This window comes from Opisthocomus hoazin, chromosome 5 (assembly GCF_030867145.1).
Source record: "Opisthocomus hoazin isolate bOpiHoa1 chromosome 5, bOpiHoa1.hap1, whole genome shotgun sequence".
In the NCBI taxonomy this organism is placed as follows: Eukaryota; Metazoa; Chordata; class Aves; order Opisthocomiformes; family Opisthocomidae; genus Opisthocomus; species Opisthocomus hoazin.
The window spans coordinates 59,448,020-59,467,996 of NC_134418.1; the positions used below are offsets into that span (position 1 = coordinate 59,448,020).

The window sequence follows — 19,977 nt, forward strand, 5'->3', positions numbered from 1 at the left end:
CTTGTTTAGCCTGAAGAAGAGAAGGCTGAGAGGGGACCTAATACATGCTTACAAATATCTGCAGGGTGGGTGTCAGGAGAATGGGGCCAAGCTCTTTTCAGTGGTGCCCAGTGACAGGACAAGGGGCAATGGGCACAAACTGAAGCACAGGAAGTTCCGTCTGAACATGAGGAAGAACTTCTTCACTCTGAGGGTGACGGAGCACTGGAACAGGCTGCCCAGGGAGGTTGTGGAGTCTCCTTCTCTGGAGATATTCAAGACCCGCCTGAACAAGGTCCTGTACACCCTGCTCTAGGTGACCCTGCTTTGGCAGGGGGGTTGGACTAGATGACCCACAGAGGTCCCTTCCAACCCCTACCATTCTGTGATTCTATGATTCTGTGAGTTCTGTTTGGAGGGCTTGAGTAGGGTTTGAACAGTCTCTGAAACTTGTTTTTGCTCTCCGCATATGGGAGTGGTGTTTGCGCAATGCCCAGTTAATGGGAGGTGAACTACTCATCTAGGCAAACCATTTTTTTTTCCTCTGGAGGATGTGGGACCCTTTAGACAAAAGTGCATTACGAAAGAAGAAACAAATTTATCCCAAAGTTTAGGGTAGAAGGTCATGAACCAGGAAAGACAGATGGGTGAGGAGTAAAACCAGTAAAAAAGTGCGAGAACTACACTGAGCCTGGGGAAAGATCAGATAAGAGAATGAAGAGATGAAGCAGCAATAAAGGAAAATGAAAGAGAACACAGACAACAAAGCTCCGAGGTAAGAGTAAATAGATTGTGTACATTGTCAGGCAGCAGCTGTTTATTGGGAACTTGGAGAATATCAGTACCAGCTTTTCTCACACGGACAGCTATAACTTTCTCCAGAAAGGACGAAATGTCAAAAGAAGTGTATGGTCTTCCCACGGATACTGCTGCAGCAGCTGTTACAGGAGGCTCTATCATGGTCATGGGGCTGGCAGAATTATCATTTGCTTGCTGAAAAAAAGATCAGTATTTATTTCTGATGGTGTGGGAAAAGAAAGCAAGAAAGCAACTTTGACTTCTTCATGACTTGTGTAAAATTTCAAAGGCCCAGAGTCACACAAACAAGCATAATATTACATAATATACAGTAAAAAAACATAATATAACAACACCATTTGTAGATTCTGCTTTATAGCCTAGAAGTAGAGAGTTAACATGTACAGGTTTCCTCAGGACACCTCTTTAGTAATAGCTCCCAGCTACAGCCTTTTGGGTATTGGTCTGTTTTTTGAGTGGGAATGTCTTATATCCTCATCAGGAAAAGGGTTAAAAAACTAGCTTCTGGCTAGTTTGACACAGACACTGAAAGACCTGCAAAGTTTCTAGTCCAAATTTCCCTTATCTATTACTTCGAGTTTCATCCTCAGCAGATGTAATGAGAACCTTACTCCTTTGTTGCAGCCCCTTACCTACCTGAGTGCTGCTATCATGCCTTCTACTAATCTTTCCCTCTCTGGGCTAAACAAATGTAATTTTTGCAATCCTTCTTGAGAGGTTGTTTTTTTCTAGACTCCTGATGATTTTTATGGTTCTCCATTAAGCCCTGCTTCAGGCATCCAAAACCTTCTCAATACCTTTCTGAAGCTGGACCAGGTACTTCAGCTGTGGCCTCACTAGTGCTTATCTGCATGGAGGGATTTTAATATGAACATATGCTTCTGTCTATCCAGTGCAAGGTCATGTGAAAAAATGTCAAACAGGCCATTTCACTCACTATTTCTGTAGTTACAGTGACTTTTCCATAAAAATAATTTCTTTTCAAAATCAGCTATTGATGCCAAAACATACAGAATTTAAATTCAGTAATTCATGTAATGAATATAATTAATATGTATTTTGAACAATCTATTCAACTTTAAAAATGTTTTTGTTTTGGCTTTTTGGCATTCACTTGTGTATGAGTTGTTTCATGTGGTATTTTAAACTTGGTGGTTTGTGCTCTGTAGTATCCTGTAGTGTACAAACAGAACTACTGATGTAATATCATGCAGTTATTTCTGCTTTATTTTCTGTCTTGATTATAGCAACAACAGGCACCTAATTAACACAAGGTCAAAACCTGGTTATCGTAGTCTTCCCAGTGTAAAGGTAAAAATAGTGAGCGAGGGAGGGAAGAAATTGGGAGCTCCAAGTTCAGACCTTGGAGACTGAAGCTTATATGGAAAGCAGTGTGAGGACAACTGTGGCCGTTTGTCCCTGGCTGAATTCAGGAACTCTTTCTGAATTTTAAAAAAGAAAGTAAGTTCTGTGTTTCAGTTCATTCATTTAGAAATCATGCCTGAAGACCAGATACAAATGATTTCACCATTGCTTTAATTTTAGAACAAATGTACCATTTAAATCCAAGCCAGAAAGGACAACAAAGGGAAATTCTGTGAACCTGAAGAGAAAAAAAAAAACAACCACCAACAGTTTCTCTTTGTTTCATTTTGGCCTTGTGGCCATGGGTCAAATGTTTTTTGACTTCTTCTTAATTCCTTCTTATTTTTCTCTGCCACCCCTATTTTCTTCATTTCTTTTCTTATTTTCTCCTTATTAAGTCTCTGGGCCTTCCTGACCTTCACCTCTCATCTTTTTCCTGTCCTGTTATCTTTCTCCCAGTTCTGACTTCTTCTTTTCTTGTTATCTACTTTTAGACATGTTTTCTTTTTGTTTTTGGATCTTACCACCACCATCATCGCTTTATTCAGCCCAGTGTCACATCTGAGGACCCTTTATCTCCGCATGTGTTCTCCAGACACAAGGGTGCTACATCACAGGTGACCTACGCTCTTTTGGCTGACTTTATTGCCAGGGACCACAGCAAATGGGAGAGGTTTGTGTGTGGGAGCAGTTGCCGAGTAGATTTTGGCTAGTCCCACATCAGAGTACACCGAGGTGCCCTCATATCAAAGGGATCACTGCATCTGAATTTGTGAAAAACCATGAAATTGTAACTTAATTGGTTGTCCATCATCTGAGGCTGTAGCCAGCCTGACATGAGCAGAAAAACGAATCTTTCTGTCTCTCTCTTTGTCTAGCAACAGTCTCTGATGGGCCAAAGATCTGTTCTCAATAATTTTTGATCTCTTGCTTTTGTCCTCCATAGGATTCTCCTTAGTGACAACGTTGCAAAGAAGAGCATAATAAGCCACCAGTTCTATCACTTCTTTTAATCAACCTGTTCTCTCCAATATCCTGGCTAGTTTTAAGCATTTTTGCGTGTTGCTTTCAATTTGTTTTTAAAGTATAGTTAATTGTCCACCATTTTAAGAAAACAACTAATTCTTAAAACTCCATTTAATTCTATTCTGCTAACTTTAGTTTATCTCTAGTCTGTGATAAAATCAGAAAAGCGTGAATCATAATAATACTGTGACTTCAACTCTCAGTTTTTTTAGTTTTGAGGAAATCTCAGCCTATCAACATGGTTATTAAATGGAACACCTTTAAAGGATGAATAATCTAGGTATTGCAATGGGCTTTCCACAAAGACGTGCTTAGTTAAGGGAGAGTCAGAGAATGAGCTAACAGGCCCGCTAGTGCATTTAGCTGGTGTTACAGACATGGTAGTTACTGAGAGATGTTATAACAAGCCATATGAAATGTAGGCACCATTGAAAAAACATTCTGTTTTAGTGCTGTGGCCTCGTAGCGTGGGGATTTACAGCAGCTTTGTCAGCAGCTCGTAATGAGAATGAAGAGATGGAAAAATGCTTGTTGTTTAGGGAAAGAAGATTGCTTTTTGGTCTATTTGGATAAAATTTGCTTTCAAAGTATTTCAAGTGTGAGTTATGAAGCATTATTCTGACTGGGTGACTAAATGGCAGGAAAAACATTTTTTTAAACACACTGACTGTATTCATGTGTCCTGGGGTGGAGGGCTGGGGCAGCAGAAGGCCCATAGGGAATAGATTTAATTTGATGTGCGATATACCAATACTACACTGGGCCAGCACATGCTGTGACGAGGTATTGCAAAGGCAGCAGTGTACCTAGAAGAGATGACCAGGAGAGCAGGGCTCACCGGGAAGGGGAAACAACCCAGCTAAGGCCCTTTAGAAATGTGCAGGTGCCAAGAGGGGTGATAACACCTTACACTACTTGAAGAGAAGTTGTAAGTGCTCATCTGACTAGGCCTTAACATGTGCCTGCAGAGCTGCTGCAATTGTATTATGTATTTTTTTTTCCAGGTTAGATCTGTGACTCTGGCAGGCCTTGGGTGGTGTTCGTGATATGTTAATCGGAGCGCAGCATGCTGAGAAAAGGGAACAAAGCTGACTGTTCTGCCCTGTAGCCAAAAAAAGAGAGAATGCCAGCAGATATTACCATGAATGGAGTCACACAAGAATAGTGACATGCTGTCCTGACTCAGTTTTGTGATGTCTATATTACAGCATGCTAATGCAGCGTGACAGGATGTCATGCTCCAAACCTGAAAGCACTGGGGGATTAGTCCATGCCACTTTCCTCTCCCATTCAGTTGCAGAGCTTCTCTCTTCCTCCCCAAATGTATCCATCTTTGTCTCACAGTGGTGTAAAATGGTTGTGAAATGCCACCGTTTCTGACTCAATGTAGTTTTTTCACCCCCTTCATCACCCATTTAACTTCTTTCAGTAGAAAAATATGGACACCTCAGAAATAAGACTGAAAATCTTATTTGAAGCCAAAATGCTAGTTGAGTTACGTGTTACTACTTTTCAGCACAGCCAGAAGATATAGGAATTATTCTGATTTTGGTTTGGGGCGGGGGGGGGGGGAGGAGGGATGTTGGCCACTTTTTTTGCTTTGTGATATTGGAGACTTTCACCTAAAACCTTTACCTAGGATTTTTAAGACTGGCATCATTTACTGAAGTAAACTCCCAACAGCTGGAGCGCTGCCTTGAGGGTAGTTGGGAAAGTCAGTCGTTATTCAGCTTAATGCTTCCGTAGCTATATTTTGTGAATTCTCCTCTTCCCCTCATTTATAGGGATCAGAGTGATGCTGAAAATGCCTCCTGAAGTGCTTGTACTAGCCAGGAAGCTAGTACAATTTTGTTTCTCCAAGGTGGGAGAATGATTGTGTACTCCTGCAGCCAGTTATTTTAGTTAATCTTCTACCCTGAAGACCCAAAACAACTGTGGTTGTACTCGAGGAGAGGAAGAGCTAGTAAAAAAAACTTTAATTGCTCCAGGTTTTTTTCCAAACTAGACTTAGAGGCACTAATACCTCTTAGGAAACGACCCACAGTCCAAGGGGAAGGCCATAGCAGGTGCTCCCCATTACAGCAGTGAGGGCAAAGCTAAGAGGTTTAGGACACAGCTTGAAAAAGTTGCTAGCAGAGTTGTATGATTTCGTTGCTTCTGCTAATAGGCTTCTGAACTTGATTTTCCAGGAAGGTCCTTGCTGCTTTCTGCCTTATATGCCTATGTAGTGCTAAATAGATCTGGAAGGTGACTGAAGTAATGTGATTCTTTCTGTGTTTATTTCAGAAGATGATATTCCAACCAGTAGCGTCAGTGCAACTGTTTCTACATCGACATTAAAATTTGGTAAGAGTTCAAATTCACTGTTATCTGGTGTTCTGAAGCTCCCATTGCCTTTTTAGCTTTCAGCTTTTCCAACTTCTGAGATAAATTAGGTGAATTATTTAATGTAAGGTGGTTGTAGAGAAATATGTTTCCCTGGGCCTCTTGTAAAAGTGTGTTGAGAAGAAAGGATAGAGGGATCTTAGTAAGGAGAGGGTTAATTTGAGCAGGCTGTGTTTTTTGTTGGTCCAGTGTCAGGCCTTGTTAATAGGAAAGGATACATGTGGATAAATCTGTCATTTGCAATTGGTAACTTCTTGAAACTTTTGATGTCAAGATTCACTTTTGGGGGTAAGAGAGTGGCATTAGTGTCCTCTGTTTCAAAAGCTGTATTCTCTCTCGGTTTTTGTTTGTGATTGCTTTTACAAGATCAAACTTAAAGTCCTAAAAGTATGAAGACTTAACAAAGAAAATACCTGCTTCATATGGTAAAAGTCTGTGATTCTGGTTTGTATCTTCAACTGACACATTCAGTTGTCTATTTTGTAGCTTTGTAGTATGAAAAAATCAATATTGACCATATTTCATTCATGTGCGCTAAATTCCAGCTCCTCTGGAATATTTGAATTAGTTTGAATATTGAAGATTGCTGCATTTAATAAATGGTGAGAGAAGAAAACTTGGACACAAGATTATATTTTTTTATAACTAGAGATACTAATGAGTGTTTTGGAGCTGAAAGCACTGAGATGATAATGATGTATACACTTGAAGTGCTAGTAATGGACGTGAAGAAGGTCAGCAGTCTAGTCCAGCAGCACAACAAACCCATCCATCCACACCAGGCTCATTTCCCTTCACCTCTTCCCTTGGAAGTCATGCCAAGTACCTCTATAACTCCCAAAGAGCATACGCCTCTTCCTTAGGGGTTGGCTTGAAGGTACAGCTGCTAGCTTTCACTGGGAAACTTGCAGATCGTCCACAGGCCAAACCTCCTCTCTGGTACCAACCATATGCAATTTGAATCCTCTTTAAGAATGTGAGGGTAAGAAAGCTCTGTGAGAGTCTGACTTTAAACAGAAATTCACTGCCTTTGTGAGAGAAGGCAGTTAGAGGTATGTGATGTTTATTTATGCATGATAAAATAAATCAATAAAGATGTGCCTTTCCTGCAGTAACGGAAGCATCAACTTCACAAGCAACAACATTGCAAGCGTCAGTGCTGACAACAACTGCAATCAGAACTACAAATGAATCCATGACAAGCAGTAAGTGAAAATTTCTTTGAGCTAATTGTTGACACTGTTCCAGTGGTCATTCAGAAAATTAAGCAGCAGTGCCTCTTGTATTGGGAATTTGTTTTACAGATAGTGAACTCTTTGGTGAAACAGGTGTGCACAGGCGTGGTCACGCTCAAGGCAGCTCCAAGCCAGGCCTTGTAACTGCATTACTAAAGGCTTGTCTTCAGTGGGATGACCCACCTATGGACAGGGAGTGGCTTTCTCTGCAGTGAAGGGAGCCCTGTCCCTGTTGATCTTCAATTTAAATGAAATGCTTTTTTGATAATTTAAAATTAGACTGCAAGCAGGGCAATAGGTGTGTTTTGTGTGTGTGCATTTGTGTGTATACAAAATTGAGGAAATAATTTGAATGTTGTTCCTTTATTAGACTCCACACTTTCTTCACCTAATGCTACACAACAAATAACACAAGGTACAACAACACAACCACTGATAAAAGTGACCACTACAGCACCAGATGAAAGTGACAGCACAACAAAGAGTAAGTGACAATTTCATTGAGCCATTTCTGATTCATTGTATGCTACGTTTCTGTAAAACAGTGTGGAGCAACAAAAGGAGTCCAAAAGAGTAGTTTGTCTTACAGATTTAGAGGTTTGAGGAAGCAGAGCTATTCATCCTACCACATTACACATCTTTAGTGAATCTTGCCCTTGTAGAATCTTACACAAAGCGTATTATACCTTTAATGTGTAGCAGAAGTGATCTCAAACTCTTACACAAGATTTTAATCTCCTTGTAATTGGGAGAGATGTGTTTGGAAGGGTTATAATTATTTATTTTCTTCTTGTTTTTTTTTTTAAGAAGTATTTAATCAAAAATAAATGATTCTATGTGATAAGAGTGGTGTCAGAGCAGCCCCCTTTGTTTTTTATTTTTATATATGTTACAATGTTACAGTTAATTATGTTCTATATTATTATGAGTCATGGTACTGAAAGCAGAGAGGTGGTACTAATTACCCTGCATCAATCTTAGCGAATACTTTTATTCCCCATAAATCTTCAGAATAACCTATGTTGGCCCAGTGCATCAGACTAGATTCTAGAAAAGGAAAATAAAAAAAAAAATCTCCCTTATCCAACAAGTAGTTGAATTAATTTAAACAAGTATAATAACATCCGAAAGGAGATCAGTAAACTTAAGATGAAATTCAGGCTCCATTTTTTGTCCATGAACTACACTATAAATATTTGCTCAAGTCTTTTGCTGAACCAGAGCTTTGAAATACTCCAATTTTTTATATTTAATTGACTCAACAAATTACAAAGAAATATCCCAGAGATTTGACTTGGCAGTCTGTGGTACACCAATGTTCTCAGAATTGATATTTAGAGCATACTGAACTGTGACAAATGATTAGAGCTTGACTTCTCTTCCTTCGGTTTGGTTGCCTAAAAAGAGACTCCTATGAAATGGCCTGCGTGCTTTCTCTGTGCAAATTCTCCTTTAAAGCTACCTCTCATTGACCCAAGCCTGCTAAGCTGCCCGGAGAGCAATCACCCTTTCACTTAGCGGCTACATCTTCTACTGACGCAGCTTTCCCGCTGTGCCTGGTGTAGGGAATAGCCTGATTGCCAGCCCGAAGTCTTTTGTGTTTTGTCTTGGCTTTTAAATACCAGTATCGGTGAGTCACAGGACACAGTCTGGCCGATGCACAAGCTGCTGAAGTGACACCAAAATCCACAAAGAATCTTTTTAAGCTTGCATTTGTGACCCTATGGGCCTGTGAAAAGCCTGCAGCATGGCACATCGCATCACGAACGTGATTCCTTGTCCTTTCGGTTTGGTGGAGGTTCCTGGATTGAGGGTACCTGAACAGAACAGCCACCTGGAACTAAACCTTGGTGACAGGTAGAGCTCCCAGCAGCAGCAGGAAAATTAACAAGGAAAGGCTTGCCTGCCAGTGCAGCTTAGCTCCAGCCACTGCTCTGCACTGATGCGCCAAAAAAATGGTGCTGGAGGTACAATGGGCCTGGGTGTGAGTTTTCACCAATGTGCCGCCTTTTTATTCCTCTTGTGTTCTCTTCCCACCAGCCAGAGTTCAGTCCCTAGTTGCTTGGGTTGTGATTTGTTTTTAAAAATCCTCATTTAAGCTAAAATACCCAAAAGCTTCTGATAAAAATGGTTGATAAATGAACCTAAAACCAGGGCTTAACTGCCTCTCACTGTGCTTTGTAAACAGGAAAATTAAAGAAGTCATTGGGTACTGTCCTGCATTAAAAGAATTCCTATTTTCTTTCAACGCTAAGTAGTGTTTAGAAAAACTGTGTCTGTGAAAACCAATTTTAGTGGTTTTTAAGTCAAAATTCTGGTCTACCTTTCATGAAAGTCATAGTCTAGGCTTCAGCACAAAGGCGTGGGACGGGACACAAGGTAGTGGCTTTAGTACAGGGCACAGGGGCTGTGCAGATGTGTGGCCAGCCCTTATAGAAAACCCACAGCCCCCTCGACCACCACCTAGCTGCTGGCTGCAGCCATCTCTCTGTTTCCACCCCGCGCGCTGGCATGGCGAGGTGCCATTGGCTTCACTGCACCCTCCCAGCCCCTGCTGGCATCCCCAGCAGCAGCGCAGGGCTGGGGGAGTTGCACTCCCTGAAGCGAGCATAGGCATAGCAAGACTTCTGCTCTCAAAATGGACAGGAGATAAAAGGTGTTTACTCTCTCCTTTTCTTTTTCACTAGCACTTGCTTCCTCCGCTTTTTGGGCTGCCTGAATGGGATGGAGACAGAAATTGGTGGTGCCTTTATGACACTTCAAAATTTACCTTTACTACACCTGATTTTTAATAAAAAGCAGGTGCTTCTCTTTAGTAATGGAGGCCATCGCTTTCTCTGCTTCAATCCCTGCTTAAAGCTTCAGCGAATGATTGCATTCACACAGCAGAGATTTGACAGGGCTTCCTGTCTCCGCTGCAATTTCTGTGGCTGCTGTCACCTTTTATTATAAATTCAGGAAAAGTCCCCAGTGCTCCACATGCTGTGAAATCGTGCAAACAATGTTGTCTCTTTTTTTTTTGCCTTCAGTATTCTTTTGCTCTGCAAGCCATAAGTACACTCTCTCCCTCTTTGCCCTCATGCTCTGTTTATTATATTGGAAGCCAGCAATTAGACTTGTCTCCTTAACCTTCTTATTTATTAATAGAAGGGGTCAAATCCAATAGCTCACATTCATTCAAAAGAGTGACCTCACTTGTGCAGTCCAGGCCCCCAAACAAGAATTTATAAGGTACCACACTTGGCAAGTTACATCTGCAATCAGGATTTCATATCCTGGGATACTTGGAGTTATCAAAGATAATATGAAATGAAATTGAACAAAAAATTATGTTCTTTCTCTTGGAGCAAGCATCTTATGCAAGGTCAGTGCTCAAGGTATTAAATTTCAAGTAAGAGTGGATTTTTTGCTGTTGTGTTTCTAATTTATCTCGTGCCACTCTCTTGGAAAATGATGCATCATGGTGCAATGAAATATTAAATATTAAAAAGTGATAAAAAGATTAAAGGAGAGAGTGGAGGAGATACTTTTTCTATTTTTGTCAAACTACTGGTAACTAAGAAGGAAGCTTTACTTCAGTAAAACTACTGGAAGATGGTTATGGTAACATGTATTGCTCAGTTGTCCTCAGGTCGTTACCGCATGCTATAGGTAAACACTGAGTATTGTTGGCTGCTGGGACATGTTAGGCAGAGAGATGTTTTGAAACATATATTTTGAAATCCTTGGGGGTTTTTGCTTACCAGAAAATGTAAAGCTGGCAGACAGCAGATGCAATTAACTGTGGGTGTAAACATTAAAACTGGGACCTGCTTGGTTACCATTCCTCTGAAGTTTCCATTCCTCTGAAGGGGCGTGAAGTTGCATTGGTTTGCTACACTGGGATTTTTCAAAGCTTTCATGAATGCATTGGTTAATGCAAATGGTTTCTCAGGCTACTGATTACAGGGACGAGCCTCTATGTGTGTTTATGCTAAAGATATGAGCTCAGGGGATGTTTAATCTTCCATCTTACAAAGCCCTAGTGCTGATGTTTTAACACGGCTTGGGTACAGTGCTTTCTGCCCTGTAAAGGTGTTTCCTTGATTCATTGGTCGGCCAAGTAAGGTTTTAACACATGTATAGATGTCTATATTCTTTGCAGTGCATAGATTATATGCAGGGTATTTGCTGCTTACTGAAAGCATCCTACGATGTCAAAGCTAGTTAGGTAACAGCCTGCTGTACAGAAAATTTAAAGTACTGTTGGGAAATGCCAAAATATATGTGGATTACACGTAGTTCAAGTAAAAAATCATGCTAAGATCAAGTGAGGATATGTGTCGAATTTCAGCTGGTTAAAGAAAATGAAGGGTTTTTAGAGCACAAAGAGTAAGGAAATACCTGAGGCTCAGACAGCAGCTTTGCAGAGCAGCTACGGGTTCCCTGTTGTTGATTATCCCTTTGACAAATATGTGCTAACACACTGTCATTTATCTTATCAAAATATCAGCAGGGAGAGCTGCATCACCACCAGGGAGTTATGCCTCTGCTGCAATCAGCCCCATTCGGACAGCTATTTTACAATCTTTACTGCTTTACCATTTTTATACATAATCAGCTGTTGACAACAAACCCGTTAACCGATGATGTGAGTGCATTTGCAGCAGCAGCAGCCACCCTCCTCTGCTGTGCTGCTTTTCTGTGGGCCCAGGCCTCCCCCTGCCAGGCAGGCAGAAATCTTTGCTGCAGCTGGCTGAGCCGGAGCGTGATGAATTACTGCAGTGATGTGTCAGTGGGGACGGCAGAACTGAGTCACCGCGTGCCCGCGCAGTCCCCCGCCTGCTCCCGCGCAAAGCACGGGCACCGCAGTGAGGACTGTCTCCTCCTGTTGGGATCAAATCAAACCTTGCATAGATAGGAGTTAGGGGATTTACCAAAAAGGCAGATTTCTAGCAGGCGTACTGTGCTGTCAGTGCTGCCGTTGCGTACGTGAGCAGTTGCTGGATATGGATGCTTCTGTTCCCATAGGCTTTTGGTGCAGAAGCTATTCGATCTGCTAAATGTGTTGATGGTAGAGCCTATGCTGTGTATTAGGCGTGAGGTTTGGAGGCTGCTTAAAAGCAGCTTCAAAGCCACAAGTCTGCAGAGAATTGGGTTGCTAGGATTAATCTTACAGTACTAAAATGCAATTAAATGAACCTTCCTCACCTGGTTGCGTTTTTTGTCTTGGAAGTGACAAAAACTGGCACACAAACTTTTGCACCGTAGCATGTCTAGTTCACCCCTTGACACTGGGAGCAGAGACCCTGTTCTGCAGTCTGCTGAAACAAATGCAGCAAGCTTCACGCCAAGCCCTAGGTAAAGGCGTGAGTCAAACCTGGTGCTACCCGAGTCTCAGGAAGCATCTCACCCAGGCTGAATTAAAAAAAAAAATTAAATAAAATGCTATCATCTCTCCCCTCCCAATCCCCCACCGAGGCATATCCAGCCCGCAGCCCGTGTTCCCAAGAACAATCTGTTCTCGCAGCTCCCAGACACAAGAGGAGCACCCGGGGCTGGGCTGCTGCCAGGACTGATAGGACGCCTGGAACGTGTGATCCCCATGGGAAAACAGCTCTCTGTGGGGTTACAAGGCAACTGGCTGCCTCGCTCCTCATCTCTCCCACACACCTGATTGTTTTGCAGTGTTCACAAAGTGTGTTTGTGTTCAAATGTCTCTGCACATGAAGTTTTACTGTTACTCTGCCTTACTTTCTATTCTCTCATGCAAGTTTTTACTAACTTGTGATAAGGGAGCCACAAGATGGTTGCTGTTACTGTTACAAACCCATACATCTTAAAGAGAGAGGGAGGTTTTTTTGGGTTTTTGCCTGTTTTTGATTGATCTCAGATTAAAATCCAACATTTAACATTTGAGTCTGAAGTAACCACAGTAAAAAACAAAAGAGAAAAAGGATTCATTCAAGGCTTCTATGATGAGAATGCAGGATTTATTAAAGTTCTTGGATCTTTGCATTATACCATAGTAAAAAACGAGGTAGCGGCTTTTTACACTCATCTCTAGTACAGAGTAGGCTTGTATAGTGAAGGGGCACAATGCTGAGGTTTCTGGAGGTATCTGGCAGTGAAATTATGCTTCTCATCACTAGAAGCCCAGTGAAAGTTTTAGGCATTTAAGCTTGTTTTGCATAATTTTCAGTACAGTTTTCCTCCGTGCCTTGACCTTCAAAGATACCATCCCTGGCTGTTCAGCTCCTCTCAGATCACAGAGTTCTATGAATCCCCTGACTCCAGTTGCTTCAGCTCACGTTTTCTTAGCTCACTATTTTTGAAGCCTGCTTCACCAAGGTATTGCACTTAATAAACAAAAGCGGAAGGGAAGGGCCAAGTTAAAGATGTGTGGTGGTAGAATAGGGAGCTTTGGGTGTTGGTTTGGGTTTTTTCCTGAGAAAACAGTTCTTTGAGGGGCCAAACTGGTTATCAGAGTTTCTGAATAAAGCATGTAATAAAGCATTCCTCAACATTCACGTGTTGCACGTGCATGATGTTGCACTTCTTTGACTAAAATGCATCTTAAAGTTGTTTTAGATCCAGTGTTTGAAATTCATATGAAGAGGCACTGAAAACAGTTTACAGCTCAGTCGCATCTCTGATTTATATCAGAAACGAAGTATAAGGTTACTCTTGGGCACCCGTATGTTTTATTCAGTAGGCACCGTCTCGCCTGTTGTTATGCTGAGGTTTGAGCATAGATGTAGGAATAATCAGCTGTGCTGGAACAGCTTAAATTCTCTCTAGTTGTCATTCAGTGACCTTCATTTCCATGGGCTCAGATGGTTCCCTGCACCATCATCTTGGAATCACCTTAGACTGCAAATCTTGTGACACAGATGGCCTTGATCTTCTATTGACTATGTAAGAACAGAAATAAGAAAGAAGACACTTTAATTTTTCATACGTTAATTTTCAGGGATATTATTTCCTAGGCCTTAACTGCACAGAATGAAATAATTAACTCTGCATGTAATTACAATCCCTAAAACCTTTTACAATATCACTCTATGTGACAGTTGTGGCTGAAATTTACTTCCCTCCCTTCCCCTTTTTTTTTAAAATGAAGGTTAAAGGTAGAGGGCAGTAAGCGAGCTTTTCTCTTCTGCTCATGTTGCTCTTGGTGCAAGACTGTCTAGTTATTCTGGGCTCCCAAATCAGAGCTCTAGGCTGTCTTCTGGCACAGTTGTGAGACTGTTTCTGATGCTAGGATGTGCTTTAAAGATACCTCAACTATACTAGTAGTAACAACTCCATAGGCATGGTTCATCTCTTGACAAGCAGTTACCAGAAGCTGTAGTGCTTTCTGACCTTAAGTCTCTTCTATGATGCTGGGAGCATTTGTCTGAAGGATGGTCCAGGATCTAAGACAATGCTTATACAGGTGTATCTTACCTGAACATCTGTCTCATTTCCAGCTACACAAGCAAGTGGAACACTGTTGGCACAAAATGAGAGTTTGGATGCTTCATCTACTAAGGGATGGTCTTTTTCTTCTACAATCTCTCTATGGAAAACCACTTCTGCTCCTGGGACCTCAGGTAAGTCTTGAAAACACATACTCTGTTTTCCTATACAAACACTTTAAAAAGATGCAAATAGTTTCAAATCTCTTATTTGTTTGTTGTACATTGTCCTGGAATGAGGGCCACCTCCTTATTCATGCAGGGTACTCTGTGTCCATGTCATCTAGCTATGAAGTTATGATGAGTGATGGGTGAACTTCAAAACATTCAGTTGGGATACGCAATGTCATTACAGGAGGATATAAATTACAAAAGATAGTAGCAATCTTTATGTATGCTGTATGTGGTCATTGTGTAGCGTTGCCTGCCAGAGGAGGTCATCAAGATAAATTTTCTGGCTGCAAAGCAAAGGAGACAAAGGAGAAAACAGCTATAATTTTTACAATTGTTAATAAATCTGGAGGGCAAGTTAATGCGTATTACCAATTAAATGACATTGTTCAAAGTACAGCATGGTCACATGCAAGGTCAAAAACATATTAATCCTTCCCAACTCCAGTCTAATTTTATTGTTTTTCTGAGTGTATTTTGGTGTATATATCCACTAAGAAACACTGCGGTGAATGTAGATGCCAGGTCATACAAGTGATCAATTATTATGCTTCTAGCTGACTTAACTTTCCTAGATTTTGAAGAACCACTTATTCAAGTTGTTTTAAGGTCTCTTGAGCCTTCACTTCACTCAGTACTTACATTCTGCTACATGTGTGTAAATCCAATAAGGACACTGACTTTATTTGCATATCCCAATTATTATTAATGTTTAACATCCCCCAAGAGGTACATGACTCTCTTTACAACCTCTGGATTGTGTTTGTGGGAGATAAGCATGCATGTGTACTGTGATTTTTCCTCATAGAGGATAGGATTGGATGTAAAAATGGAGTAATATCATATGCTCAGTATGCACTGAAACGATTAGAAGCATGCAAAAAGATATTATAATAATAAGCATTTTAAGGAAGTTGGGATTTTTTCATTTTTAATCCAAGGCCACTGACGTAGAGAGGATTCTCTGCAATTTTTGCAATAAGCCTATGCCCTGTAATGCATATATTGTGAGCCATAGTTTCTTGATTATCCTGTTAGGCTTTGTGTCTTTTGGCAGACACGTACATGCTATGGAAACCCTACTATTGCTACACTGCAATAAAGCTGTAAATTACAATGTTTTTAATTGAAGGTTCTCTTACACAGGTAAATTCTCCAAGTTAAAATGAAGTTGTAATACTTATCTGGCTATGGATCACATGTATTGAATTACCTATTCCATTGTTTGTACAATTACATATAAAATTTGCTCAGAAAGTTTTACAACATTCCTTGGGTCTGTTTGTGTAAGTTATCATCTTGCTTAGCCCACTTTGCTGTAAAATCAATAAATCTTCTTGAGCTTGGGGACTATCCAAGCTGCCAGGACTATAATTGCCTGGCTGAGAAAGAAAGCGTCCATCTATCCAGGGGGAGTCAGTCTAGGTGCTTGGCATAGCCAGTACTCTGAGTTCCCATAAAACTGCCATTTCAAAATCACTTCCTCCCGCACCAGGATTTCCACGCTTACACCTTTCCTGTCTCTTCACAGCACCAGCTCCTCACTTCTTGCTTGCAGCTTGAATACGCAAGAAATCTCATTATTCACCCTCATGAATTAGGTAGCTTATCCCAAATGGGTGCACCTTTAGACTGCCCTTGCTCCCTTATTCTCTGTTTACGTCTGAGACTTTAAGAAAAGATATTTTGGTTCCCTCTAAACAGGTTTCTTCTCCTATGTGCAATTGCTCAGGGCTAAGGGAAGCCATATGCTGCACCCTAATAACTCTCAAAGCAATGCAAGTGTGAAGCCAGTTGTTTCATTCTGTGGAGAGACTAGAAGAAATGCTGTCTCTTTCGCTGTCATTAGATTATTTCTTACCAACTCTTTGAAATTTTGCATGTAGGGGTTGGATACCTTTTGTTCACCAGAACAGAGGCTGATGCGTGCAATGTGGCTAGCGCTGCAGCCCATAGGGGATAGAAGAGCTTGCAAGCTTAAGACACCCAAGCCACAGCTTCTGCATGGGAGCTCAGGGAAGACAAGTCAATGTGAAATTGATCTGAAACAGAACGTTTCTATTTGGTACGCTCAACCAAAATAATTCAGCTGGCTAACCTCAATGCAAAAGAACATATTTAGTTTTGAGAACATTTTCCATTTCTAAAAAATGCCATTTTGCTGAAAATTTCCTTTCTTGGTGCAGAAAAAGAAAAAAGCACATTTTGAAGAGAAATTTCCAATCAGCCATATCAAAAGATCGGGGTGTGGGAGGAGTGCCACAGAGAACTGGAGAGCGACTGAAATGAGTGGGGGAGCCTAGGAAAGAACTTGGAGAAACATCAGAGAACAGTACTGCTGTATTAAAGAAGATTTGAAACCACCAGCCACAGAGGAGGGGCTGCGTAGTGCTCACCCAGGCTAGAGAAGGCAGCAGGGATTGTTTTTAGCAAAGAGAGCAACCTGCATGCGTGCCATTGACACATACACTTCTTTAACTTTAACTTTGGCTGTCATGTATAATATACCTCCTACTCATTCTCCACCTCCACAGAGGATTGCTTGCTAATATTTAATTTTCTCCTTTTGTTTAATTAATGAAAAATCAGAGATTTAATAGATCAGTCAGAGTCTAAATACAAGCATTGTAGCTTTTTATTCTGTGACCTAAACAACAAAAAATCCATAAAGCAGTATGAGCTTAAGTTCACCCAGCAGGGTGGTAAGATCAAATGATCTATTATAATAAAGTGTCAGATGAATCAATCTGTGCATCTATTGATACCTTTATTGCACTCCTCCAATTATAAATCCTACTCATTTGATTCACAGGAGGTATCTCCCTAAGAAAAATTCTTATGAGTAAGACAAGGAGGGTTTGACTCTTTCTGCACGCAAACTGTGTAGGAAATCTGGATAGTGATATTAGGTAAGAATGACCCACCATGTCTTCAGCTTCTTCACAAGGAGAGAGACACAAAAATCGAAGTGCTTGGGAGATGGAAAAAAAAGCCTCAGTTAACACAATTACAGATCTATAGCATGGTCAGAGCAAGGAGGGTTTTTTAAAGTTATTAATTGTGCTTTGATTTATATTGTGGTATCCCCTCTGAGCAATCAGCCAAATTTATTCGTTTGTTTTGCCAGTGAACACAGTTTCATGTGGCTGCCCTCCAAAAACAGAAGCAGCAAACTGCAGGGTATCCAGGCTGCTTAGGTAGCAGTTGTTGGAGAACAGAGTGGGGAGAGGTTAGTTATTGGTCTCTTTCTCCATTTGTCAAGCTTCTAACCAGCACTGAGCTGACTCAGGCAGGTATTTTCAAATCAAACCACCGTCATGTGCCAAGTTTTTTATCCTTGTCCTCCTTACTGCACAACGAGGACTCAGCACAGCCAGTGTTGCACACCCCGCTTTTCGTGATGAATCTGGAAATCTTCCCAGATTATTTATGCAGAGCATCTGCCCCCTAACTCACAGACCCAAAGGATGTGGTAAGCTCTGAACAGGCAGCTAGAACAACTACGGTAACTGTTAGCAAGTGAAATGCTGCCTTTCCTTCTGTCCTTCTCCTTCTGTAGAACAGCAGTGTGTGACCCCACCAGCAAAAAGGGCACTGAACGGTTATTCAGAAAATGCAAAGTGAAAGTACCTGCTGAACCACTTCGATCAGCACAGCTTTGTTTGTTTGGCACGGCTGAGCAATCTCTGAACAGAGGGTGAGCTGGCACTTTGCTTGCATACTGGAGATGGGGGAAGAGAGAGAAGGACACGAGATCTTTTTCCTATTTAATTTCTCATGCTCTAGCAGAATCTAGGTGAGACATCTTTGTAGTTTTATCGTGTGTAGGTGTGTGCAGTTCTTAAAAAATAACAAAGGCTCAGAAGGCTCCTACATTCCTTGAAGGAAGGGCAGGGGTCTGCTGTCATGTTTCCTCCCTGGAATCATTTCTGCTGTCTGGGTTTATTGAAGTGGTGAGGTCTGGCCAGGGCAGCAGTGTGGGTTTTGGCTGTGCCTGGGGGTAATGACCTGCAGGTCGTCCAGCCCTTCCTGTTCACAGAGCCTAATGTCACCTGCATACAGCTTTGACAAACCTTGAGTACTTGGGGTGAACTTGGATAGCAGTCTCAGGCTTGACATGCTTTTTCTATTTATTTATTTGCTCTAATTTGAGTGAAGACGGTTCACTTTTTTTGCAAGAGTGAAGTTAAGGGAAAATGTAGAACTACGTAATATTCTTGTGGGGTTTTCTTAGGAGAGCTCAACTCTCCTCAGGCTTGGGAGACAAGGCTTGAAGTTTCTTAGAGAAGTGACCTATTTGTAAGGCTTGACAAGGTCTTCTGCCTTTCTCCAAGAATATGCACACACAGGGCTTTACAGTTTGCTTCTTCAACCATTGCTGTGTGATCACATGGTATTGTTTCTGTGGGATCCCACTCCTTACAGGCTGAAGGAAAAAAGGCAGTATTCAGGTAACAAGCAATTATATCATATTTGGATGTTTCCTTAATGCCAGGTATGTGTCCTGCTGCATTCTGTACTATGCGTTGTTCCAAACCTCCTTTGACAGGCAAGTTATTAACTTCCCAAAAGCTTTTCCTTGGCTCTTGTTAATGTTGCCCAAACATGCTATAAACATTGCTTAATGAATCATCACAGACATCCTCTCTGAGCAAGGTGACACTGCTTTCTGGAGATGGATTGATGAGATCATAAAAAGCTTAGGAAAAAAGTCTTCACTGGATCCTAGGAAGCCAGGATGTATGTATATCTTCAGAGTACTTAGCATTACTAATATTTAGTATATTCAAGAAGAGATCTTACTGCTGACTTTTAAGTACTTGGCTTTTCAACGTGAACATGCTTTTCTTGTGTATTCGTGATTAAAATGCAGCTAAAGCTCTGTCACATATATCATTAGCAAAAGTGGTTATTTGCACCCCAGTGGTGCAGGTGACCCATGTTTTTAATTGGGTGTAGAGAGGAGGAAAAACAAGAGCAGCCATTCTGGTTTTCAACGAGTACATTCACAGCAGTAGAATAATGTGCTTCCGTTGTGTTACAGCTCCGGCGGTAGGAGCCGTCTTTGTGCAAAGCATCAGTCCGTAGCAGAGAAAGTGCAGTGGGGGCATAAGGGTGGATTTGTACTCCCCGGGAACCCTGGTCGGAGGAGGAGCACCGCAGCCCCAGGCACTCAGGGGAGAGGCTCAATGCCTGCCCAGAGTTATGGCTGCCTTCATGCCTCTCCCTCTGCCGTATCCCAGCCTGGTACATCCCTGGATGTGCTGGTGGGACACGTAGTCCAAGGGAGCTCTTGGGACATGGTCAGAGGCACCACGTCCCCACAGGCACTGTGGCAGCAGTGAATCTTGAAGAGACCCAATGAGGGGGTTTTATGGCGCTCTGCAGCGTAGAGGAAGGTGACAAAACACTGCGATTTATACCTCAAAATAATGAGCGACTGCTGAGGATATAGTGCCCGAGGGATTTTTTTTCCATGGTAGCTCCAGTAATCCAGTATGAGAGGCCTCACAGACGGGCAGATTGCCAGTCACTCGCCCCTGGCAAGAGACAGTCTG

The 19,977-nt window shown here is 41.6% G+C and overlaps 1 protein-coding gene across 2 annotated transcripts in view; it reads left to right on the top strand.

Annotated features, from left to right (window-relative positions):
* Window positions 1-19,977, top strand: part of EMCN (endomucin) — a 54,761-nt gene that overhangs the window by 12,566 nt on the left and 22,218 nt on the right. For both annotated transcript variants that reach the window (XM_075420114.1, XM_075420115.1), the window contains exons 2-5: window positions 5,476-5,535; window positions 6,687-6,779; window positions 7,180-7,293; window positions 14,261-14,383. In XM_075420114.1, the coding sequence (XP_075276229.1) occupies window positions 5,476-5,535; window positions 6,687-6,779; window positions 7,180-7,293; window positions 14,261-14,383 (390 nt within the window). The remainder of the gene's footprint in view (window positions 1-5,475; window positions 5,536-6,686; window positions 6,780-7,179; window positions 7,294-14,260; window positions 14,384-19,977) is intronic.